General features: G+C 44.5%; 1 protein-coding gene across 1 annotated transcript in view; it reads right to left on the reverse strand.

Annotated features, from left to right (window-relative positions):
- The window catches only part of noc2l (NOC2-like nucleolar associated transcriptional repressor), a 29,933-nt gene extending 3,910 nt beyond the window's left edge, over positions 1-26,023 (reverse strand). The window contains exons 1-17 of the mRNA XM_055892191.1: positions 25,922-26,023; positions 23,998-24,138; positions 23,684-23,870; positions 23,282-23,398; positions 22,782-22,896; positions 22,580-22,670; positions 22,298-22,376; positions 21,949-22,059; positions 21,357-21,470; positions 20,833-21,021; positions 17,184-17,323; positions 16,546-16,657; positions 11,438-11,551; positions 6,992-7,093; positions 6,112-6,255; positions 2,783-2,896; positions 2,210-2,342 (exon numbers count right to left, since the gene is read on the reverse strand). Of these exons, the coding sequence (XP_055748166.1) occupies positions 2,210-2,342; positions 2,783-2,896; positions 6,112-6,255; positions 6,992-7,093; positions 11,438-11,551; positions 16,546-16,657; positions 17,184-17,323; positions 20,833-21,021; positions 21,357-21,470; positions 21,949-22,059; positions 22,298-22,376; positions 22,580-22,670; positions 22,782-22,896; positions 23,282-23,398; positions 23,684-23,870; positions 23,998-24,138; positions 25,922-25,947 (2,029 nt within the window). The 5' untranslated portion in view covers positions 25,948-26,023. The remainder of the gene's footprint in view (positions 1-2,209; positions 2,343-2,782; positions 2,897-6,111; positions 6,256-6,991; positions 7,094-11,437; positions 11,552-16,545; positions 16,658-17,183; positions 17,324-20,832; positions 21,022-21,356; positions 21,471-21,948; positions 22,060-22,297; positions 22,377-22,579; positions 22,671-22,781; positions 22,897-23,281; positions 23,399-23,683; positions 23,871-23,997; positions 24,139-25,921) is intronic.
- Positions 26,024-26,568: the final 545 nt, after the last annotated feature.

Genomic DNA, 26,568 nt, shown 5'->3' on the forward strand with positions numbered 1-26,568 from the left:
CGCATTTTGAAAACATACTTCATTGTTTGAAACCTGAACGTTTTAATACATATTATGAGGCATGTCTTACCTTGCTTCAAAATAGGCAAAAAAAACACCCCAAAAACATTATTTCGCAATGGATTTTCTTTCTTCTTCTGGACAATTGGCCGGCGGAAAAAGTATATCGGCTTTCCTGTTTATTTTTTTATCGTCCAAAAGCCAGCCAGCCAGCCAGCCGACCCACCCACCCCGACTGGGGTTGAGGTCGAAAATATACAGGTTAGGAAAAAGTAATAATTCCACCCGGAAGCATTTGAAAATAAACAAAACAAAGTTCATGGGACCTGCGCTTTTGCTGATTCTACAGGATAGGGGTTGAAAATGTGGGAGACGATTGCAGTTATTTTCCCACTTTGATGGCAAACTTTCCGTACGGCTAACATTCACTTCCAGTCATTTTCGCTCGCATTGCTGGTACAATGGTTTAGAATTCTTGGGATATTAGAATCCTCGTCTTAACCGGTTTATTTTAGACTGGGGTTGTGAGGGACAGCAGGATCTACATGCCCGTCTGCCCCCAAATGACCTGAAGGACTTGACACCCCACAATAACAACTAGACACATTCATAGAAACCAGTCTTCTCCTCCCCTCACACTTTCCTCCTCTCCATCTCCACCACTGGGGTATCTCAGCTGACTCCAACCAACCACAGTTTGGTAAGCTGCCCAAAGGTTGGAAGGTTGTCAAGGGCTGGAGGGTGGGTTGGTTTGTGTGTGCGGAGGACATGCGGGGGCAGCCAGTTAAGCCCTGGGAGCTGGAGGGAAGCGGAGGAGGGAGTAGGGGAAGTACTGGGGAGCGGCCACCTCTGGCTGTTCCGGTGGGCTGGTTTGAATTAGGAACCCCCACCGGGATCCAAGCCTGTGCTTCCTGAGAGAGAGAGAGAGCAAGGGGACGGGCCGCCGGGGCGAGGCGGGCCTGCGGCTCGCCGGCAGCTGCCTGCCCATTTGCGGAGACTCTCCTTACAATGAGGACCAGATGAAAAGAAAATCCCCTACCGCCCCCTCACTCTCTCGTTCCGACCTCTAAGGTTTTTCCCCCTCCCTCGAGCGTGTCCGACTGTAAAGCTGTAAAAGAGGACTCCTGCCCTGCCTGTGTCCTGTGGATGACCCAGAGCAGAGGGCCAGACACACAGGGCTTAAAGGAAGACAGGAGTGACAGCTGCACTCAGCTGAGAGTGAGAAAGGGAGAGAGAAACATTGAAGGATAGAGGAGAGAGAAATATAGGAGAAAGAAAGAAATATAGGAGAGAGATAAGTAGACTACAACTAATTGAATAGAGCCTGTCTTGCTGGGAGGGCAGCATGGCAACACTGAGGTCAGTTGTACATTCCCTCAGAACGAGCCATTGATGGGATCAGGATTCACGAACACCGACTTCAATACAGCTTACACTCAGATTAGAGAAGTAACGTATTATCGCAAAAAGAGCGAGGCCAAAAATTCATCCCGGAAAGGGATGAGGAGCTGTATCCTTGCCATATAGGTGTTTAATTGTGTACTACAGTGTGTGTTAGAGAGTGTGCTTCTGTGCTGTTGGCCAACAGTCTGTAGATCAGGGTTCCCTAACTGGTGGTTTTATGTAGCACTTAAGTTTTCTGAGCGATTTTTTTTTAATTTTTGTATGATTTATTGTTGGACATAAGACTGTATAAAAACACCAGGAAATCAGCTCCAAGATACTTGAATTAAAAAAATCTGTTCCTAAGTATTCCCATGCATGATTGTATACAAATATAATGAAGGTTTGAAATGATTTGGTTTTAATATGTTTGGGCGGTTATTGCGGTTGCGGTTAATTTGCAGTATAAACATTATTTGTAATTATGTTCCGGCACATGGACCATCCGCTCAATAAAAATAAACATCCCATGGCTGAATCTAGTTGACATGCCTGCTGTAGATGGACTGTGCAACTCAATGCAGCCTCCTAATGGCCAAGACATGCATAGGACCCTCAAGCATGTGCATCATCAGGTGAGAGACACTACTGGGAGTTTTTACCGGCCAGCTCTAACAGGAAATGTAGTGAAACAATTTGGCAACAGGCAACCAAAATGAGTGTTTCTTACTGGACAGGGCCAAGTCATCCCTCTCCGTTTTGAAACGTTATCCTTCCAATTGGTGTGTAATGAACAGGACCCAGCTGTGTATGTAAATGATGTTACCTTTGACTTTGAGTCCTCCGTCGTCATCGGAGTCGCTGTCGGACTCAAAGAGATCCTTGAACTCCTTCTTGTCCACAGCCTTCTTCTCCTGAATTTTCCTGCGTTTGATCTCAGGGAGGTCCAAGTCTTCCATCTTAAATGAGAAGAAATGTCAATATGCAGCTCCACTTCAAAATGTAGTGTTATGGAAAACGTCTTGTCAAAACAGGTGATTTGGGACCACATGACAATGAGACCATTGCTCAAGATCCAGAAGATGCAGCAAAGTCACTTACAAAACACTTTACAAACATTTTGGCCATATTTATTTCCTAAAAACCACTGGAAACTGGGAACAGCCCTCATTGAAAAATAACGAATAAAAAGGTCAAATTCTTCAAAAATGTTTGCATGCAACCTTGAACATTTCCGCCAATTTCCCACTGACATCAATGCATTATCTTACTCAAACCTTCAAGTTACATGTATCGTTTGTAAAATAGGATGGGGACGTTTGTTGAATTTGGATGAATGTCCTGAAAAGACTTTTCTCTTAAAACAGTTGGTATGTAGGTGTGTGTGTCTGATAGTTACCCTCTCCTTCCCCGAGATCTCCAGCTGGATCTCCTTCTCCCTTAGCTTCTTCCACTGACTGTAGTACCTGGTGAGGGGCGTCCCCTCCTCCGCAGTCTGCTTCTCCCACTTCGCCTGCACACACACACACACACTTGTGACATAACCACTCTGTATTTGTGTGTATTAGGGCTGGGAATTGCCAGGGGCCTCACGATACTTAGATGCCGAAATGATGTATTGTGATTCGCACAATTCTATATGTATTGTGATTCGATACTGCGATTTTATTGCAATTTGATGTTCCATACATACTGATCACTATATGTCTGCTGCAGAGTGAGCATGAGAAAACACGTTTTGATCAGTCAGGGACATAAGTGCTCAAAACATGTTGACTCACTATTTAAAAAGATGGCGAACAAGCTATATGATGAAAAATACAGGCTTTTTGGTGCAGGTACAGCCGACTAGCGCTAGCCAACACTACCTAGAAGAAGCCCCACTCCCCACCCTTTTTGAATCGATACTTGGAGTTCAAGTATCAATATAATAAAGGAAGACGGGTTTTGAGCTATTACTGACGAGACGGATCTCAGTCTATTCCTTTCCGAGGCGTATCGACATCTGATTTAATCTAAATGTCTGGGTATTGTGGTGTACTTTCACTTCAATTTATACTGAACATAAATATAAAACACAACATGTAAAGTGTTGATCCCATGTTTCATGAACTGAAATACAAGATCCCAGAAATGTTCTATATGCACAGAAAGCTTATTTCTCAAAATTGTTGGGCACAAATTTGTTTACTTCCCTATTAGTGAGTATTTCTCCATTGCCAAGATAATCCATCAACCTGACAGGTGTGGCATATCAAGAAGCTGATTAAACAGCATGATCATTACACAGGTGCAGTTTGTGCTGGCGACAATAAAAGGCCACAAACGCACAGTTGTGTCACAACACAATGCCACAGCTGTCTCAAGTTTTGAAGGATTGTGCAATTGGCAAGCTGACTACAGGAATGTCCACCAGAACTGATTCCAGAGAATTAAATGTTAATTTCCCATAAGCCGCCTCTCCAGCGTCGGTTAGAGAATTTGACAGTACGTTCAACCGGCCTCACAACCACAGACCACATGGAACCACGCCAGCCCAGGACCTCCACATCCGGCTTCTTCACCTGCGAGATCGTCTGAGACCAGCCACCCAAACTGATGACACTGTGGGTTTGCACAATCGAAGAATTTCTGCACAAACTGTCAGAAATTGCCTCAGGGAAGCTCGCCTGCGTGCTCGTCATCCTCACCAGTCCTCACCAGGGTCTTGACCTAATTGCAGTTTGGCAAATGCTCACCTTCGATGGCCACTGGCATGCTGGAGAAGTGTTCTCTTCACAGATGAATCCCAGTTTTAACTGTACCGGGCAGATGTCAGACAGCGTATATGGCATCGTGTGGGCGAGCGGTTTGCTGATGTCAACATTGTGAACCGAGTGCCTCATAGTGGTGGTGGGGTTATGGTATGGGCAGGCATAAGCTACAGACAAAAAACATAATTGCATTTTATCGATGGCAATTTGAATGCATAGAGATACCGGGATGAGATCCTGAGGCCCATAGCCATGCCATTCATCCACCGCCATCACCTCATGCATGATAATGTACGGCCCAACAGCCTGATCAACTCTATGCGAAGGATGTGTCGTGCTGCATGAGGCAAATGGTGGTCAGAGTGACAGAGCGAGAGAGAGAGAGAGCGAGAAGAGAAGCTGAAAGAGGAGACTGGAGAATCTATGCCAGCCCTTCCCCTAAAGGTCTTTGCGGATGGTATTGATCAGGCCCAATAGGATTATCTGACCTCAAAATCCAATAGAGTGTATAGACCGCAGCTTCCTTCGTCGGTTAGCTAAACCTATTTACGACAATTTGCAGTGGCGGTTATTAGGCTAGGCCCCAGCACAAAGAGGACAGGACATGAACAGAAAGATCCAGTGCTTTTGAAAAACACTTCAAACCCAGACAAAACAATGCTATGGGATTAGGGTTGAGTATTTGGCACGGCTGTTCCCTCACACCTAGCCTACCTACTCTAGAAGATGGCAAAAACCTTTCGATCAAAACTGTAAAAACAAAAAGCATAGGCCTACCAAGAAAAAAGATCTTTAGGCTTCAGTTGAGGACCATTGAAATGTGATCTGTGTTTGGGTGTCTGGGGCCCACTGCAGCTGGAACGGGGGCTGGCCTCTACCCTGGCAACATTGTTGCCGTGCAGCATGGGGACAGATGCCATGGCGAAAGGCTCCTCTGGGCTGGGAGCCGTGGCGACAGGCGCTGCCTCCGGTGCCACGCTGTCCGCCTCTCAGTCTCTGGCAGCGTGCGCACACAAACACACACTTCTCCCAGGCTAAATTACACACAGCGACATCCCCTCTTTCATTTCACTCTTAAATCTTTAGCACGGGTGCGAGGCACTCAGCCAGGATCGGAGGCGCAATGCAGCCTGGGAAGGGTGTGTGCTTGGTGGGGCAGGTGGAGTGCATACCGTGAGAGGAAAACACACACCGGAAAAGGCATTCCCGCCCCACACACACACCTCCAATAATGTCCCCTCATTAAGGCGTTGAGGCTGGTTCAAACCTATAAAGGAGGGTCTAATGACCACAGCGCTGTCCTTTAACTAGCGTCACAGTGTTCACCCAGGGATGTCTCCTCCCGCATCCCTCCTACCTCGGCTTCCTACTCAAGTTTCACTGCAGCAGCCACTAAGTGTGTGTAGCCTAGGCTCTTATCTCCCCACTGAATGTGTGTGTAAAAGACACAGCCAGAGGAGAGGTCAGAGGGTTAAGGGTCAGGGGGCACATGATGGTTAAACGCTCTAGGCTGGTGGAGACCTTCACAGGCACTTCCTACGGGAGCTCGCCCAGGATGGCGTGTGTATGTGTTTTGGGAAGGGGGTGTACAGGGGGTTAAGAGGAGGTGGGACTGCTCCAGGCAGCTCCCCAGCAGACCGGTGTGTGTGTGTAAAAAACATTAAGTTAAAATCCAACAACAAACGCAACTCAATAATCAACTGTTGATGAACCATCACATAATTGAAGAAGTTCAGCTTGCTGGCTGCTGAAAATCTCAATTTAATCATGAAACATTATGTACATACTGGGTGAATGTCTATATATTTGGGGAAGCAGAGGCACTGATGGGAAAGAGGTGTGTGTGCGCGCGCCCGCAAGCACATCGAAGAGGTGAAATGAGGGCTCTGGAACAGCAGCCCAGAAGACCGGGCACAGACAGTCTCAGTTGCTCACGGGCGGGAGGACACACACACACACACACAGCCAAACTCACCACGGCGGTCGCGTCGGCCACTCCAAAGGCGGCCCTCTGTCTACGGGCTGTGATGTGGCCGCTGTTCTCCTGTACCTTCTCCAGCAGCTGGCGGATCTGCTTGCAGTAATTGGCCACTTTGCATTCCTTCAGGAACGCTTTCAGCTGTGGAGCACCAGAGGAGGTAGAAAGGAGGGAGGGGGTGAGGGAGGAAGAGTGAAAAACGGTATATAATCACCTAGTCTGGTGCTTGTCTTTCCCCTCTGGACCGTCACTACTTTATGCCCAGCGCGTGCGCGTGTGTGTGTGGACTGGAAGAGGAAAAGTCATGCGTTGTTTTCTTTGTTGAGGGCAGATTATTGCTTTGTTTGTCCTTTGGCTTGTAGAGGAGCTCGCCTCCCACCCACCCACTGCTGGCTGTCTCTGACAGGAAGTGGGCTCAGTGGTTGGTCACAGGGCCGTAAAAACAACGGCAAGCCGGTGGAACCATTAAAGGTCAGCACAGACACACTTTACTCTTCATCCCCCTCTTTTTCCATCTGGCCTACTCACTATAAGACCAAGTCAAGTTTCTTGCCGCCTTGTGTTTGCTGTAGAGAAAGGCTAGCAGCTAAGATTTTATTTTTTTACTTGATAGTCAACAACACCTCAAGATGTTTGAGATAGTATGTTGAATAGCTGACCATTTACCAAATGTGTAGAATAAAATATCCGCATATTGATGTCCGAAAATTTGAATCAGTCGCTGATCAGGAGAAGATAATCAAAACTTGTTTTTGCTTCCAGGGGCAGTTACCTATCCCTGGCTTAGGGTATGGACATTATGCCATTGCATCAATTGGTGAAGTAGTTCTATTAGCTGACTAGGGGTGGAGAGAAGAGGAGAAGGAGCTGGTATTACCTGGATGATGGTGGGCAGGGCCAGCTCTGGGAAGCCGATGGAGCAGGCCTGAGAGTGGAAGTACTCTAGGATCAGATCATACACCTGCTCTATCAACCCATCCTGAAACAACACAAAAGTATACAAATCAGAAAATAAAAAGCGAAGGGACCACACACACCATTGTGATACTCACATTAACATTCAAGAGGCTTGTTGGGAGAAAGGAGGGGAGTTGATCTGTGAGAAGACATGTGCAAACATGGAGCTAGATTACAGGGACACCTCAGCGCACTAACGCCACTCCTCAGGTTAAGTCTGAAACAAACACTTTACGGATCGCAGCTATTTATGTGAGTTCAGCCGTCAGTACAGACTGGATTTACCTGACGGATCCGATTATCTCTAAGCGGTCACCTGCTGTCTGCCACCTGGTGCTGCCAACGTGTGACATCCCCCATGGCTCTGTACTAACCCCAGTGGATACTCGACTGGCCACACACCCACACTTAACCCCTGACCCTCAGTTAAGATATCACCACCAGCTCATCCAAAGACTTGGTCCTCGGTTCTAAACAATTTGGCATGGGTCCGCCAACACGGCAGCAATAACATGGAATGCTACAGAAGCAAAGCAAAAAAGGATATGAGAGAAAGTTGACCCATTTCAGTTCTATTATAGTAATAACGCTAATTTCTGTACTGTAGGTCACATACAGCCTACTGTAGTCAGACACTCTCTACTTGGTCTAATGGTCAGACAGGTGTTAATTTAGCCATGTCTGGCAGTAGCAAGGGTGAGTCACCAGGCACCGACTGCACGGTAGAAACAATTGGTGGAGCCGGTGGCGTTGGTTGCCCCTGCCAACAGCACCGAAAGCCAGTCCTGACCAGCGGAGTGCAAGGGATAATCCCAGAGGGCCGTGTGGCAATCCTCTTGGCTTGGTGAGAGCCCCTTACGTCGGCTTTTACCCACTGCCCTCAATCCCCTTATGCACACACGGTGGGTAACACTGTGTGTCAGGGAGGGGTGTGAAAACACATTAACTAGTAGGGCCTAGACATGGAGTTGATTAGCTGCTCTTGTTGCCACGCGTTAGAATGCCATCGTTATTCTATTACACTGACACAGACAACAGGTTGAGTAGTGCGCCGTAATCTAATCTGGCATGTATCCAAATATATTTGTTTTATTTGAGGGCGGGTGGAATTAAGGGGAATTGCATAATGGCCATAATACTAAATCAATTCTTACTGATTAGGCAAGGTAGCCGTCTAGGACTTACAACCAAGACAGCAAAGATGTGAAACTAATGTGCTGATGCAGGACAACAAGACACACTTTCACAGTTCTCCTGCAGATTGATCTTTGAAGGACATGCTACTTTCAACCTGTAGGCCACTCCTGCAATAGACATCCTAAGCTAGTCACACATGTTCTCTAAACACCCTAAAATAGCTAGGGCTAAGAGATATTCATGACCTCTCTGACCTCCAGCAATCCTTGTACTAAAGGTGCCAAGCCACACCATTGTAGGCGCTTCCACAATCTCGGCAACCATTGGAAAACAGGTGCATCACCATTAAGCTTTCCAAAACAAGTCACAGAAATAACCCAGTTAAAGGAGAGGTGCACAGACGATACGCATGCCTAAAATTAGTGGTAGCCTAATAGAAGTCTTCATTGAGATGATTAAAGTATCACGACGTAAAGTTGCATGAGAAGATACTATATTGATCACTAGGTGCTTGAGGACAGAACTAGACCTAACCGTTAAAAACTAACAATATCATATGAATCTCGTAATAGAATTCAAAAGGTATTGACCCTATCACTTTCCATATATGTTTGCCCATGGAAGAAGTGGTCAGAAAGGGACTTTTTGGACTTGAATGCCAAAACATTCAGTAGATAAAGGTGCTCTAAGTTGACCTATTTTGCATACCCCACCATACCATGAGACATCCATGTCTTCATCATTGGAAAAGATCAACAGTTGAGTTTGACAATTTAAAAGCTTACAAACAGTTGTCAAATTATTTTATTATTTCTTGAAAAATCAAAAATATTTTTTTTTTTAAATCAAAATGTCAATTACCTATAAACTCTCACCATTGGTTGGGACAAAATGCTCGTGCAAACAGGGTGGGTGTAATTTCAATCATAGAAATAAAATTAATAGAAGTGACCCATCCCTTTAGACCAGTGAAATTTTGATGGTAGACCATTTCAATTTAAGTTCAATTAAAATATTTACTACCACCCACCGTTGAAGGTCAACCTAAAATGGTCATGGCTGTTCTATTATCTATATTTCAATAGGTTTCCTATGGAGGCTTGACAGTATCATTTAAAACAGATATTCCCATTCAAGCCAACATTCTCTGATGTGTGGACCTTCAACCAACTTTGTGGTACCACTTGAAAGTTGAAATATAAAATATATTATTCCAATTTTAGTACATTTATCAGCCAAAACATGACACCAACCCTGTATTCAAGAGCACCGATGGCGGGCACAACACAAAATCCGTAGATGATGTAAAACAGGGTCTAAGCTACAACATACAGTGCACTCAGACCCCTTGACTTTTTCCACATTTTGTTACGTTACCGCCTTATTCTAAAATGTATTGTTCCCCCCTCAATTTACCCCAAAATGTAAACTATTTTTGTACATTTTTGCTTTAATAAAAAAACAGAAATCTCACATTTACGTAAGTATTCAGCCCCTTTACTCAGTACTTTGTTGAAGCACCTTTGGCAGTGACTACAGCCTCAAGTCTTCTTGGGTATGACTCTACAAAGCTTGGCACACCTGTATTTTGGGAGTTTCTCCTATTCTTCTCTGCAGATCCTCTCAAGCTCTGTCAGATTGGATGGGGAGCTTCGCTGCACAGTTGCTTTCAGGTCTCTGGTGCATGTTTTCATCAAGGATCTCTGTACTTTGCTCCGTTCATCTTTCCCTCGATCCTGACTAGTCTCCCAGTCCTTGCCTCTGAAAAACATTCCCACAGCAGGACGCTGCCACCACCATGCTTCTCCAAACGTGACGCTTGGCATTCAGGCCAAAAAGTTCAATCTTGGTTAGATCAGATCAGAGAATCTTGTTTCTCATGGTCAGAGTCCTTTAGGCAAACTCCAAGCGGGCTGTCATGTGCCTTTTACTGAAGAGTGGCTTCCGTCTGGCCACTCTACCATAAAGACCTGATTGGTGACGTACTGCAGAGATCGGAGAACCTTTCAGAAGGAGAACCATCTCCACAGAGGTACCCTGGAGCTCTGTCAGAGTGACCATAGGGTTCTTGGTCACCTCCCTGACCAAGGCCCTTCTTCCCCGATTGTTCCGTTTGGCCGGGTGGCCAGCTCTAGGAAGAGTCTTGATGGTTCCAACTTCTTCCATTTAAGAATGATGAAGGCCACTGTTCTTGGGGACCTTCAATGCAGCAGAAAAATGTTGGTACCCTTCCACAGATCTGTGCCTCAACACAAACCTGTCTGGGAGCTCTACGGACAATTCGTTCAACCTCATGGATTGGTTTTTGCTCTGACATGCACAATTAACTAAGGGGCATTATATAGACAGGTGTGTGCCATTCCAAATGACATCCAGTCAATTGAATTTACCAATCAAGTTGTAAAAAACATCAAGGATGATCAATGGAAACAGGATGCACCCGAGTTCAATTTCAAGTCTTATAGCAAAGGGCCTGAATACTTATTAAATTAAAGAAACAGAAACAGCCTATTTATATAAATGTGCAACATTTCCAAAAAACTGTTTTTCACTTTGTCATTATGGGGCATTGTGCGTATATTTGAGGAAGAGAAATGTAATCCATTTCAGAATAAGGCTGTAACGTAACAAAATGTGGAAGTCAAGGGGTCTGAATACATTCCGAATGCACTGTATTTGAAATGAAGATTATTTCATTTACATGTTTTTAGATAATTGACGTTCAAGGTTAAAAAAACAAGATCCCCCCCCCCCCCCAGAAATGATCAAATAGTTTGACAACGCTGTTAGTAAGCTTTTAAAATGATATCAATCACACCCGATTATCTTTTCAGTATTAAAGACCATGCATGTTTCATGGCATGGTGGGGTATGTAAAACGGCTAACTTCTAGCACCTTAATCTCATGAATGTTTGGGCATTCAGGTCCAAAAAGTCACTTTCTGAGCATTTGTACAAATGGGTAAATATGTAAGGTTTTGTTCAAATCAAAAGAAGTGCTGTCAAAAAGTGATAGAATTCAAATGGATTTACCCAGTTCTAAGGCTACTCCTGCCGCAAATAATACATGCTAACTAAGCTAGCAGTACTACTCCCAGTCTAAGTCTTCTCCTGTGGCAGACAAGCCTAGTTAGTTGGCATGCTAAGCTAGCAGTACTACCCCCAGTCTAAGTCTTCTCCTGTGGCAGACAAGCCTAGTTAGTTGGCATGCTAAGCTAGCAGTACTCACCCTGTAGGCCTTCTCCTGCATGTTGGTGTTGCTGAGCTTCAGGATAACATCAAATTTGATGGGCTTCACACTCATCCGGCCAGGCTTCTTGTTGAAGTCCACCTGATGGATGATCTAAACAACAAGCAATGAACACAAAATTAGTGCGTTCAGAAATCATGCAACATTTGCAAAGACATAACACAGTTTACACAAACGTGAAAACAGAACAGCGACAGTACCCTCAAACACACAAGCCAGACCTCAGCATCATTTGGTTATCATTCCATGGCTTGTCTTATGGACAATCATTCAGACTCCTGACAATAGACACTAGTAAATGTTCAATGTAAAGATATAGCCAAAGTAAAGCTTTAAAAAAGCATAGTGTGTAAGTGTATATTTGTGTCTTTACCTATATTTTGTACATCTCAGTGTGCGTGTTTAGGTGCGATAGATAGGCCTAGCCCTATCTTGTGTTTTTACGTATCGCTGTGTGTGTGTGTGTATGAGGTCGTTGGTACCAGGCGAATGGAGTGCTCTTGGCCCAGTTTGTCTGTACAAACATCGGATGTGGTGGCGATCTGCGGGGGAGCCAGGGGGGGGAAGTGGGAAGGCATGGGTCAGCCCTGATACAGAGGGAGCCACAGTAACAGGAAGCACCAAATCATATATACCACCCCCCCTTGGAGACGCACACGCACGAGTATGTGTGGTGTGCATGGACGTGTGTGTGTGTGTGGTCTGTGTTATTGTATATGGTGTGTGTGCGTACAACTTAGTGAGTGTTGACCTCGTGTAGTAAGCAAGCATGAAAACAGCAGTAAGGAGGCAATAGCTTGTCTGTCCTTGGGGGGGGGGGGTCACCGTGATGGTCTGGAGTGCGTGCATGTGTGTGCAGTCTGACCGGAGCAAGAAAGACAGGGCTGTGGTTACGCTTTGCTCCTAACGCGCTCTGCAGATCACATCCTCTCTGCCTATGGCGCAGCCGTCCACCCACAGCAGACACAAACACGGAGGAGCATAACATGGTTGGTTCTGCTGCTCCAATTAAAACAGTAGCAGTGAGCACCTCAGCCTCGCTTTTCTCTTTAACGAGGGGAACAGTAAAAGAGAAGACAGAAAATGGAGTGTGTCACAAATAAACACTGTGTGCTGCTAGGGGGTCTTGGTGTGTGTGTGTGTGTGTGTGTGCGTGTGTTGGGGTGGACGGCTGCGCTATAGGCAGAAAGGATATGGTCTGCAGAGCGCTTTAGGAGCAGAGCGTAAACCACAGCCTTGTCTTTATCGCTCTGGTCAAACCGTCCACACAACACGGTGACCACTCCCACAAGGCCAAGCGGTCGCTTCCATACTGCCGTTCTCACGCTAGTTTACCACTAGTGGTGCACGAGTACAGGATATTTTGACTCCCAAAACAAGCTGAAACGGATGCGCGCACACACAAACACCACCTCATTATAAAAGACTACATTTGCGTTCTAGAGGATTGACAGGAGCTTGACGCTGCCCATTTGCCTATAAAAAGCCTACTTTGTTTGAATGTAGAAGGTGATGTGTAGGAACTAGAATATTTCCGTGATATTTCTGCTGTGTGCAGCCTTGACGGATCCCATGGGATGACGCGGCGCACTCCACGCTGATAAGCCTATTCCTTGCCATGTTATAGCCCTATTCGGACGGGTATTACTGGAGACGTTGGTTGTGTCATTATTATCCAAGCATGTGTGTTATTCCAGAGGACGATTCACATAGGATTCTTTTTTCTAAAACTGCCTCCTGTAATTCCATTTTTTTTCCAAATTGAGTCGCCTCTTATGTAGGCGTGAAGATATTTCAACGTCGTGTCTAGACCCTAATAGGCCACACTGATAACTCGTGCTTGCCTGCCAAATGTATAGGGCTCCCTATAATATTTACATTGATGAAGTGTGATCACAATCATTATTTTAGCGATCCATCCATGGTAGACGTCCTTCCTAATAACAATGCCCCGCATCCTGCTGATTTGAGCCGCTGAACCATACTCGCACTCGACTATTTATGGATGAGAAAGTAAACTTGCCATTTTTCTAAAAGTTTAGCGGGGATGCTGCTTTGCAATCTTTTGCCTAGCACAGGGCTCTCCAACCCTGTTCGTGGAGAGGTCCCAGTCTCTATTTGTTCGTTAAATACTTTTTATTGCACATTTAGGCCTAATTAAACTGATGCATTTGGCGATGTTCAACTTCAATTCACTGGCACTATGAAGAATAGCTTAGCCATACTCAGTGATGGCCTAATATATACTTCAGGTGAATTTACGAGGCATTGCTAGATACAGATTAACAAGATATAGCTAATAGCCTGTTTTGACCGTCTCTCTCCCTCCCCGATACATCTACCAATACTTTTTGTTATAGCTATAATTAAACATTTGTACTTTTTTTATGGATTGTGCAAAAAAAAAAAAAAACAGCCCCACAAAAAGATACTCAAAGCCGATTTCATACATTTGAGAAAGGAACATTAATGTAAGGGTCAGATAAAATGTAGAAGCACTGATTCCAGCAGAAAATGTGCCTAGGCTCTGAAGACAGCTGGCTGGGAAACAACGACGTAGGACACAATTTCAAAGTTTTCAATGACTGTAGGGCTGTAGCCACTGAATTCTGGTGGTTGTTACTTGAAAGAAAAACCCATCAATCACATAATCCACAGCGCTGCCTCTCGCCCAAAGCGTTCTATCAGTGAACGATCATTGCTATCCGTGATCCTCCCTAACCCATTCAAGTTAAGGTTCGGGTTATGGTTAGGAGTTAAGGTTTAGCGTATGGTCATCCCAAGGACCACTAACCCTCAGTGAACGGCATCAAGTACGGCACCACTAACCCTCAGTGAACGGCATCAAGTACGGCACCACTTACCCTCAGTGAACGGCATCAAGTACGGCACCACTTACCCTCAGTGAACGGCATCAAGTACGGCACCACTTACCCTCAGTGAACGGCATCAAGTACGGCACCACTTACCCTCAGTGAACGGCATCAAGTACGGCACCACTTACCCTCAGTGAACAGCATCAAGTACGGCACCACTTACCCTCAGTGAACGGCATCAAGTACGGCACCACTTACCCTCAGTGAACAGCATCAAGTACGGCACCACTAACCCTCAGTGAACAGCATCAAGTACGGCACCACTAACTCTCAGTGAACAGCATCAAGTACGGCACCACTAACTCTCAGTGAACAGCATCAAGTACGGCACCACTAACTCTCAGTGAACAGCATCAAGTACGGCACCACTAACTCTCAGTGAACAGCATCAAGTACGGCACCACTAACTCTCAGTGAACAGCATCAAGTACGGCACCACTTACCCTCAGTGAACAGCATCAAGTACGGCACCACTAACCCTCAGTGAACGGCATCAAGTACGGCACCACTTACCCTCAGTGAACAGCATCAAGTACGGCACCACTAACCCTCAGTGAACGGCATCAAGTACGGCACCACTTACCCTCAGTGAACGGCATCAAGTACTATGTTTTTTTGTCCCAGAGCTTGAGGAACACCCTTTGCAAAGAGGAAATATAACGCACCAGATTTCACAGGCTTCACTAAAGGGCTGTAACGTTACCAGAGTTGAACCTTTGTAGCACGGCACTTGCTTTACATTTGGCCGTAGCATCTAATGATGGGGGGGGGGGAATATTTTATTGATAGTTACATATCGGGATATTATTTTTGACGAGGTATCATTTTGAGATATCACGTTATTTTGCACTAGTTGGCTGTACCTGCAACAAAACTCTAGTATTTCTCCTTCATAGCTTGTTCTCCATCTTATTTTTAAATAAGGAGCCAATTTGTTTTCAGCACCTTTACTTCCATGACTGATGAAAGCTTGTTTTCTCATGCTCTCCCTTGTCCCTCTGCAGCAGACATCTTGTGAGCAATATGTTCTGGACTTCGAATCGCAATAAAATCACAGTATCGAAGCGCAATACATATCGGCACCTAAGTACAGTGTTAATATCGTATCGCGAGTCACCTGGCAATTCCCAGCCCTAATAGCATCCATTGTTTGTCACAACATCCAACTATGACACTTCACAGTACACTCAGTGGCCAGTTAATTAGGTGCACCACCCCGTTCACAAAAATGGTTCACTCATACAGACAGTGAGTCAAGTGGCCGTGGCTCGCCATATAAAATCAGGCAGAGGCATTCAGTTACAGTTTAATTGAACGTTAAAATGGCCCGAGAAAAGCACGTATCACATAGTAAGTCCACTTTCCCTCAATAAAGAAGCTATCAGCAAAGTCTGCTAGTAGGAAGAGACTAGTGCAGGGGTTAAGGTTGATGTCACAAACCACTCAGATTTACTTCCACCCCCTCATCTTTCAGAACATACTTCGTGTTTAGCTGTTGAGACCTACACAGACTGTTTTCCACTGACACCTTACAAAATGTTACAACACTCCCACATTGTGTTTCCATTGGGTCTGTCGCCCAATGCTGTCCTCTCGCCGTATTGCTCACATCTATTCAACCTTTTTTGATCTAGGCCACACAAGTGCTTACGGCAGGGGTGGCCAACCCTCGTCCTAGTGAGCTACTGAGAATGCATGCAGAGTTTTGAGCCGACCCTGTTGTAAGTTAACATACCGGACTCAGCTGATCAAGGTCCTGGTTAGCGATGAACTAGTTCAGACCTCTCCAACCTTGTTCCTGCAGAGCTACCCTCATGTAGGTTTTCACTCCAACCCCAGGTGTAACTAACCCTGTTCAGCTTATCAACCAGCTGATTATTAGAATCAGGTGTGCTAGATTAGGGTTTGAGTGAAAACCTACAGGACTGTAGCTCTCCAGGAACAGGGTTTGAGAGCCCTGAACTAGTTGAGCTACAGTAGGGTGTGGAGCCAAATCCTGCAGGATCCCTATTCACAAAGAGTCAAATAGCAGGAGTGCTGATCTATGATCAGGTCCTGCTGTCGATGTACTCTTATTCAATATCAAGTAAAAAAAGGCCGAACTGATCCTAGATCAGAACACTTACTCTGAGACACTTTGTAAATATAGGCCCATGAGGGTATTGCTCTGGGAGGAGATGAGCACCTCTGGCAGGGGGTAAGGGGTCTTACCTCCAGTAGGAAGGGTAGAACGGGCACAAAGGTGTGGGTGCTGCCAGAGAGGAGGGTGAGGGCTCGCACACAGTGGATCCTCAAAGGGTAGTAGCGTGAAGTGGGTACCAGCCTGCACAGTAAGACAGATAGATTCACAACAGCGGTCAACACTACCACCTGCTGGTGAAAGTGTGAAGTTAAACTTTTTGGTGCAGTTTCAGACAGATTAAGCCTAGTCGTGGACCAACCCCCCCCCCCCCCCCCTTTTCAAAATAAATTCTCCATTGAGCATGCTTTTTAGTCTAGGCTTAGTCTGTGTCCGTTTTTATGTTATGTGATTGTATTTCAAGTCAAAGACGGATAACCAATAGAAAATCGGCAGAGACCATAGGCTGGTCGTGTCATGCTAACTAGACATTCTACCCTAACAGAGGGTATACATACTAAAGCACGTGTTATTGTTGATCTATACAACAACTAGGTGAAAAACAGATGGTTTAGCTTTATATTCATGTTACACTTCCGGAAAAGAGATGCAGTATTCTCCTTCCCCATAGATCTCTGTGTGATATCCTGGTAGTGTGTTCTACAGTAGCAGAGCCCATGACACAGTATGATCCCAAGTTAAGCCCATAGGTCTGTGTGTGTGTACCCACTTGATGGTGCCCACTATGACCTGGCACAGTGGGTAGATGAGGGGCTGCAGGACGTCGCTGGGGTGCAGGGTGCTGAGCACACGACACCACAGGTACAGGCAGTGGATAAACTGCCAGTTATACACCGACTGGTATGTCTCCTGCGGGGATCAAAAACACACACACACACACACACACCTTAAAGTACGTCACATTTAACATCAGCACTGATCTACATGCAATTGCTGGTGGTTTCTAAATTATTACTGGGATACAGTTAGACGAGCAATGGTCTAGACCGGGTATTCCCAAACTGGAGTTCCCCAGGGCCACATTGCTGTCGGGGTTAAATGTGATTCAAATTATTTTTAAATGCATTTTTTTTCACATTTTCAAACAGTCCATTTATATTTTCCAATGGAGCAATACATTTAGGTGAGTTTTTCCCCCCTCGACTGAGTAGCCTCGGTTCACTGATGAAACCATCTAGTGTTCAGCGAAATAACAACACATGCTCAAATACAGGTAGCCCAGTCAAATAATTAACATCCAATTACATTAACCGTCACGCTCTCGCGGGAAACCTTCACTCTTGCGCAGACATTTAGAAACAAAACATGCCAATTTGAAAAATAAGCCACAGGAGTTTTTTTAAGTGAGAATAAAGACGACTTTCGAGTAGTAAGACATGTATAAAAGCAACAGATACCATTAATAAGGGGCTAGAAGAGTTTTATATGGTGAGCTACCGAGTGGCTAGAACAGGCAAGCACCATACTACTGCGGAGGACGTAATTCTTCCTGCTGCCGCAGATATGGCTGGGACAATGCTGGGGGAAAAGGCCCCAAAAAACTATACAGACAATGCCTTCTTCAAACAACACTGTTTCATGATGCATCACTGACATGGCAGGAAATGTTTTGAAACAATTACTGCTTCGATACAAGCCAGTGAATTATATGCTTTACAGCTGGATGAGTCAACAGACGTGGCAGGCCTGGCACAGCTCCTGGTATATGGCCGTTATGTTTATGGGGGTCAATTAACCTCTCTTGGGTAGAGTGCAGTATTTTGACATTTGAATGACAAACGTGCCCAAAGTAAACTGCCTGTTACTCATGCCCAGAAGCTAGGATATGCATGTGCATGGTAGTATTGGATAGAAAACACTCTGAAGTATCTAATTCTGTTAAAATAATGTCTCTGAGTATAACAGAACTGATATGGCAGGCAAAAACACGAGGAAAATCCACCCAGGCAGTGGGATATTTTTGATGCGAGTTGTTTTCCATTGAATGCCTATGTTATGTGTTAGGGCCCAGATTGCAGTTCCTATGGCTTCCACTAGATGTCAACAGTCTCAGACATGTTTTCAGGCTTGTATTTTGAAAAACGAGGAGTAAAAAGACCTTTCTGTCAGAGAATGCAGAGCTGCTTTGCGCGCGTGACCGATAGCGTTTACAATAGAATGGAAAAACAACAAATGGCACGTTATTGTTCAGTTGAAATAATATTGATTACTTAGACAATAGACAACCTGAGGATGAAATATAAACATCGTTTGACATGTTTTGACGAACTTTACTGGTACTATTAGGATGTATTCGTCTGCATGTTTGACCATCCTGGAGCCAGCGGATTACTGAACAAAACTGAGGTTTTGGGACATAGAGGACTTTATCGAACAAAACAAACATTTACTGTGTAACAGGGAGTCTTGCTAGTGCAACCATATGAAGAGCAAAGGTAAGTGATTAATTTTATCGCTATTTCTGACTTTTGTAACTTCCACTTAGCTGGAAAATGTTTGTATGCTTTTGTAAGCGGGACGCTGTCCTCAGATAATCGCATGGTATGCTTTCGCCGTAAAGCCTTTTTGAAATCTGACACAGCGGCTGGATTAACAAGAAGTTCATCTTTAAGCCGATGTATAACATTTGTATATTTTATGAATGTTTAATATGAGTATTTCTGGATTTTGAATTTGCTGCGCTGCAATTTCACTGGATAAGAAGTTAAGGAAGACATCCTCTTCTGAAAACCAGGACAAAATGAGGATATTTTTAAAGTACTGGATAGCTTTGTAACATCAAATGGACTTTGGTGGTCAAGATGTGTTGGTATCTGTGCTGACGGCGCAAAAGCCATGACAGGGAGACATAGTGGAGTGGTAACGCACATGCAAGCAGTTGCTCCCAGTACACTGCAACATCCACCGAGAGGCTCTTGCTGCCAAGGGAAGGCATAACAGCTTGAAAGACGTTTTGGACACTACAGCGAAAATGGTTAACTTTGTTAAAGCAAGGCCCCTGAACTCTTGTGTATTTTCTGCACTATACAATGATATGTAACGCTTTTACAACATACAGAATTGTGCTGGTTATCAAGGGGCAAAGTATAGACAAGCTTTTTTTTATTTTTATTGAGAGACAAGCTAAAAGTTCTTTAATTTTCACTTGCCTGACTGCTTGCATGATGATGAGTTTCTCACACGACTGGCCTATCTGGGTGATGTTTTTTCTCGCCTGAATGATCTGAATCTAGGATTACAGGGACTCTCCACAACTATATTCAACGTGTGGGGTGGGACAAATTTGAGGCTATGATTAAAAAGTTGGAGCTCTTTTCTGTCTGCATCAACAAGGACAACACACAGGTCTTTCCATCATTGTATCATTGTTTTGTGTGCAAATGAATTTAAGCTTACAGACAATGTCAAATGTGATATAGCGAAGCACCCGAGTGGGCTGGGTGTGCAATTACGCAGGTATTTCCCCAAAACAGATGACACAAACAACTGGATTCGTTATCCCTTTCATGCCCTGCCTCCAGTCCACTTACAGATATCTGAACAAGAGAGCCTCATCGAAATTGCAACAAGCGGTTCTGTGAAAATTGAATTTAACCAGAAGCCACTGCCAGATTTCTGGATAGGGCTGCGCTCAGAGTATCCTGCTTTGGCAAATCGCGCTGTTAATTAAGACACTGATGCCCTTTGCAACCACGTACCTATGTGAGAGTGGATTCTCGGCCCTCACTAGCATGAAACTAAATACAAGCACAGACTGCGTGGAAAATGATTTAAGCCAGACTCTCTCCAAAACAACCCAACATTGCAGAGTTATGTGCATCCTTTCAAGCACATCCTTCTCATTAACCTGTGGTGAGTTATTCACAATTTTTGATGAACAAATAAGGTTTTATATCTAAGATGGTTAAGAGCAAAATTATTGATTATTATTATTATTTGTGCCCTGGTCCTATAAGAGCTCGTTGTCACTTCTCACAAGCCGGGTTGTGAAAAAAACTCACACTCATTCTATTGTTTAATAAAAGTATCATAGTGTGTGTGTGTGGCAGGCTTACAATGATGGCAAAAAAACATTTGAGAGTGCGCTGACCCTGGTGCTAGAGGGGGTACGCAGCTGGAGGTTGAATGTTTGAAGGGGTACGGGACTATAAAAAAAGTTTGGGAACCACTGAGATAGACCAATATTGAAACGCTTATCTCTGATGTTAGAATATCACAGACCAGTATAAAAACCGTCATAGGTAACATTATTCCTTCTATTATCATCATCATCCGCTGTACTTGATGCTAGATCAGCCCGTCTACTTGGAGACACTTTGTGAATTCAGGCCCTAGTGTATGTGCGTCTAACTGCTAACCTTCTTCTTCATGGTCATGGCGTTCCTCAGGTGGATGGCCAGCTGGCGGATGTAGATGAAGCCGTGCTGGTAGGAGGCCTGTGTGTCCAGCGAGTACATCTCCGTCAGCGTCCGCTGCATGAAGTTGATCATAGGCAGAACGGTGGGCGACGTGAACTTGCAGTTCTGCACGTACGAGATGTACATTTGCTGAGGGAAAAAAACGAGGGTAAAGGGTGTTCGAGTTCAGTTTTAAAATAATTAAAAAATAATAATTTTGGGGAGTTCCAACAGTTGTGCAACTTTATGCCTTCCACTTTGTGCTGCTATGTGCCACCTTTCAGGAATTTGTATGTGCAGACACTTGCCACTAACTGGGAAGCGATATTTGCTTAGCACTTTTAATGCAGATGTGGAGACATACACCTTACTTACTAACTCTTGAAGGGTATTAACTCTCGTAGGCCAAATGAATGAAGCATTTTTCACCCACGATGGTCTCACCTCCCCAGAGGATGGAACAGAGAGAGATGTAGAGAACATACCTTGAGGATGAGGTTGAGGTAGGTGTCTTGCTTGTGTCGGCAGATCTTGTTGAGGGCCAGGAAAGCCAGCACGCGGCTCGTCTCCTCCCCGGTGCTCCACTGCTTGATCAGTTGCTAGGGGAAAAAAGGTGAGAGGTGGACCGTGAGAGCAAGCGTCGGGAATGGAGGACCCAGGTCCCAATAGCAAGGCTACCAGTCCAGAGTATAGTGTCACTGTCGGAAGTCTTGCACCGGTAAAAGCTTTTCAGGAAATTACAAAAACAGCCATATTTGACCATTTATGAAAATACAAGTATGAAACGTCAGCGCTACTACTTTCAATGAACGTAATAAAAAAACAATACGGGGACAAAATGGAGTTACACGGTTCTGACAGCGGTAATATCCTAGGAAGGGATCCTCCAGTGCTGCACCACACCGTTTATATACTCAACCGATATTAATGTGGTTTATCTCTGCAGGGTTATCATCCCGTTCAACTAAATCATAACGGCTTTACATTACAGAAACATTATTTGCCTAATTCCCCCGATGATCATCATGCAGTTTGGTCAGCCTACATATAGGTGTTGCTGTGGTAACCGGAAATCACCTTGAGCAGGTGGCGACACTGTTTGGGGTTACACAGGTAGTAGGGAACCAGCTGGTTGGCGTGCCGCAGAACTGCACTGATGACGGTGGCCTCTGTGAGACATGACAAGAGCTGTGAACGGAGGAGGAGAGTTAAAGTTCCATTTATTTGCTGTTGTAAGTAGAGGTACATCAATTGAAACGTATCTTCGATAAGAGTAAAAGTGGTAGAAACATTTTAAAAACACTAGGGTACATCCAACACAAATACTGTATGCAAGAAAAGGGAAAGGTATCAGTGACAATTCAGACAAGAGGGGGGAAAAAGAAGGGAAAATAGGAGGGAGGATGAAATAAATAGCGGGACAAACCTGAACTATCCCACTGAGATACATCCTGATGTCCACCTGGTTCTTCTGCCACTTAGGACTGGAAGATGGAAGCACTGGCCTGAAGATGATAAAATGAGAGGAAAGCCCGAAATGGATAAATGGATACACATTTTAAAAAAATCTTTTAAAAAAATCACCTTGACACAGATAATAAAATACATTGGCTCGTCGGTTAATCGGTTAAGCAATTTCTCTACTCAAAACTAAGTATCAGGAAAATGGTTAAAGCTTATGTAAAGAAGAAAGGTCTCCATTTATTACTTATTCTGGTCTTTATCTGGCTTTAGGTTGAGCATCCTCTGCAGAGCCACGTACACATCTCGGATACAGAACAGGACCAAGGCGTTGAACACTATTGGAAAACACACACACAACACAAATTATATCATCGTCCTTGGGGCTAAAGTATGTTGACACTACTAAAGAGGGGATCATACACACTCATGGGGGGTATGATCCCTACCTGAACTGTCGGCCACTTTGTATCGACACGGATCTCCCCCTTCTCCTTTGGTGGTCGCCACGGCAGCCTTGAAGGCCTGCGTGATCTCTCTGAAGAGGCGAGGTGTAGGCTCATCCTGAAGACAAAGGGATGGGAGGCAAGAAAAGACACAAGAATGAAGGGCAAAAGCACTGGTATTGTGGTACAGTAGAAACAAAAGCCTCTTGACCTCATAATAATATGTTTTTCCTTCCTAATTAATGATGCCTGGTAAGCATTGTTTTTTAATCATGACAGGCATGGGACGGTAGTTAATTAACCCAGAGGTTTGAGAGGTGGAAGATGGGACAAAGCACTATTCTAATGCAGAGAGAAAATATGCGTCAAACTTTGGTTATTGAAAAGTGCCATTATGCAACCTGCATCCCGGTGTCGTCTGTTTACAATGACTACACCTAAAGTCTGGTAGAGGAAAAAGGTTGAGGTCTATGCTCGGTGGATAGCCTGTAGGTAAGTGTTACCTTGATTGCGGCTTGCCACTCGTCAACCATTTTCTCTGTGACTTTGATAGCCTCTGCTGTTTTCTTGGATTTCTTGGTGGACTCTCCTTGTTCCTCATCATCATCAGAACTGGCCTCCTACAGTCACACATAACCTTAAAGTTAACACTCTGAAAAATGTAAAGGGTATTATAGAGACAACAAAGAAAACATGCTAAGGAATATAAATCATGAAAATTAACGTGTAAAATCAGCATCCCCCCAAATTTGACATTTACAAGTGTAAAATTAGATGTTCCTCTCTAATGCTGTTGGTTTAAGTAGAGCATAGGCTACCATTTTAGATCAGAAAACTCACTCTATACATCATTTGAATTACGTTTTCAGATCATGAAACATTTGTCAAAGTCAAAGCCCGGGTACCTCCAGTTGTTTGGGCAGCGTGTGGTACTTCCTCTCTTCCTCATCCTCGGAGCTGTCGGTGTCGTCAAAGTTGAGCAGGGTCTGGTCGTTCTGCTGCAAGAACTTATAGAACTCTGGATCTTTACTTTTTAGCCTTGACAGAGAGTCTTTGTGCTGAGATGCCTTGCCTTTCTTTTTGTCATCACCCCTGCAAGACAGGAAATACTCATGTATTAAATAACATTCGACCAGGTGAACTGGGAGGACATTTGTATTTTTAGGGTATACTAAAGTATCTGGGGCAGACATTGACTGAAGAAGTGAGAAAGACTTACTTGTCTTGAGCTGCAGATTGCCCTGCTTTCTTCTTCGATTTCTGTCCATTCCGGGTAGGAGTGTCATCCTCAGAATCAGCCTCACCTGCCGAGTCAAAGCCAGATAGCAGAAACTCGTCCACACTGAGGTCCTCCAACTTCCTGCAACACAGAAACAATAAACAACCAATTTAGCAAACATGAAGATATTTAATTACAAAATCAAAGATCAGTTACTTAGCTACTCACTCACTTTTGTACATCGCCTTGGTCCGTACAATTGACCTTATTTTATTGCCCCAAAAACATAATACTTCCAGATCAACTGTAATGTCTACACCATTGTAAAGCACAATTTCTCCCCTTTCCAACAGAATCAATTACATGACCCCCACGCTGCCCGTTTCTGCATAATTCAACAAGGCAATGAGCTCCGTTGGGTTTTAAAAAAAATGGCGGGTGGGGAAGCGAAACTAATGCGTGATAGTGAGAAGGAGAGATGTTGTGTGGGAAAATGGCCTGCTGGAGGTAATTTTGCAGGGCTCTGGCAGTGCACCTCCTTGCACAAAGGCGGAGGTAGCGGTCCCGCTGCTGGGTTGTTGCCCTCCTACGGCCTCCTCCACGTCTCCTGATGTACTGGCCTGTCTCCTGGTAGTGCCTCCATGCTCTGGACACTACGCTGACAGACACAGCAAACCTTTTTGCCACAGCTCACATTGATGTGCCATCCTGGATGAACTGCACTACCTGAGCCACTTGTGTGGGTTGTAGACTCCGTCTCATGCTACCACTAGAGTGAGAGCACCGCCAGCATTCAAAAGTGACCAAAACATCAGCCAGGAAGCATAGGAACTGAGAAGTGGTCTGTGGTCACCACCTGCAGAACCATTCCTTTTTTGGGGGTATCTTACTAATTGCCTATAATTTCCACCTTTTGTCTATTCCATTTGCACAACGGCATGTGAAATTTATTGTCAATCAGTATTGCTTCCTAAGTGGACAGTTTGATTTCACAGAAGTGTGATTGACTTGGAGTTACATTGTGTTGTTTAAGTGTTCCCTTTATTTTTTTGAGCAGTGTATATAATGTGTCATTACATACCTATTTGAAGGTTTGTGTCGAATTTGAATCTGGTTTTTAGGGCGGTGCTAAAGTAATCTTAGAAGTAAACAGCGGCTTTGAGAATGATGATCGCATGCAATGATGACACAAAAAATGACTAGGTATCCCCCCCTTACCCCTGTCACTGTCCATTTCTAGTTTTTAAACGATGAGAGAAGTGTTGCACCTGGTGGAGAGAAATTGTAAGACAGAAATAGTTGCTTTATGCTTGCTGTACGTTACGACATTACACGTCACGATGTAACGGAGGGTCCGTTTTGTCAACTTTTCTCCAATACTATAGAGCCATTACCATGTCGATCAACGCTTGGATAGAAACGTAGTTCACACCCCCGATTTTGAAGTCAACAGTCCTATTAGTTTTATTTGTAGCCTCGTATGAATGTTGCGGTTGCTCACATTTGTACGGAATGGGGTGAGTTTACGTTAGCGATTTTTATCAGACACGTTACAATAGTCTTTCTGTAGTGACTATGATGGCAAGTAAAGTTAGTTGGCTAATTTAGTTAGTTTGATCCGTTTAACATTACATTTCAATAAGCCATGCCAAAACAAACTTAAACTGAACATGGGGAGTAACATGTTGATCACTCACTCGACTAACTTCGTTAGCGAGCATGCCAACCATTTCTAACCAAGCAAACTAGCTAACTATTAGCTAAGGCTAACGATTATTTCAAGTGCACTATCAACTCCACTTTTAACATTCCAAGGCAAATAAAGAACGACACTTGACATGTACTATACACAGAGAAACTAGCTACATTGTTATTTCATAGAACAAATGTGTTCAGTATCCATATTTCACTGTGAGCAACTTACCTTTTGCTTTTCTGTTTTCCTGCCATGCTGGATCAAAAACGTGCCTACCAATTCGGTTCCCACAATGCAATGGTGTTAGTATGTAGGGGCGTTCCAGCTCGTCTTTTTTTTATGTCGCGATACACCAGTGTCAAAGTTGCTGTAGACAGATGGTTTGATGACCATGCTCGCATGAGTAATTTACCTGTGACCTGAAGAGTTTGTGAAAAGAAAGACCGTTCTGGTGGGCAGGAGACGCTGGTGCAAACACTGATCGTCACAGCGGAGCTGTGTGTGACTTCGATGAGTCTCTCGCACACAAGTACAGGTGGCAAGGTGGACACGCTCCTGTTGAAAAGACAATGGCGCAATATGTAATTTTGGGATACAACATATCTGTGTGGTCTACCCTGAGTACAAGATCAAATGGTAACAAAGGTGGTTTGGTGACCACACTTGGGTTATTATTATACCTTGCATCAGTTGCCTGCTTTGACCTGGAGAGTTGTATTGACTGCTCCCCTAGTCAATACATTTATATTTCTTCAAAGTGGGACGATTTAAGTACTGTCCCCTGTATGTGAATTTGAGTTTGGAGCCCCGTAGGTGAAATTTGGGCATGCCACGGTGACCATTATTTGGGCCGATGGTGTGGAGGCTGTGCTTTG

Source organism: Salvelinus fontinalis, chromosome 31, assembly GCF_029448725.1.
Source record: "Salvelinus fontinalis isolate EN_2023a chromosome 31, ASM2944872v1, whole genome shotgun sequence".
Classification (NCBI taxonomy): Eukaryota; Metazoa; Chordata; class Actinopteri; order Salmoniformes; family Salmonidae; genus Salvelinus; species Salvelinus fontinalis.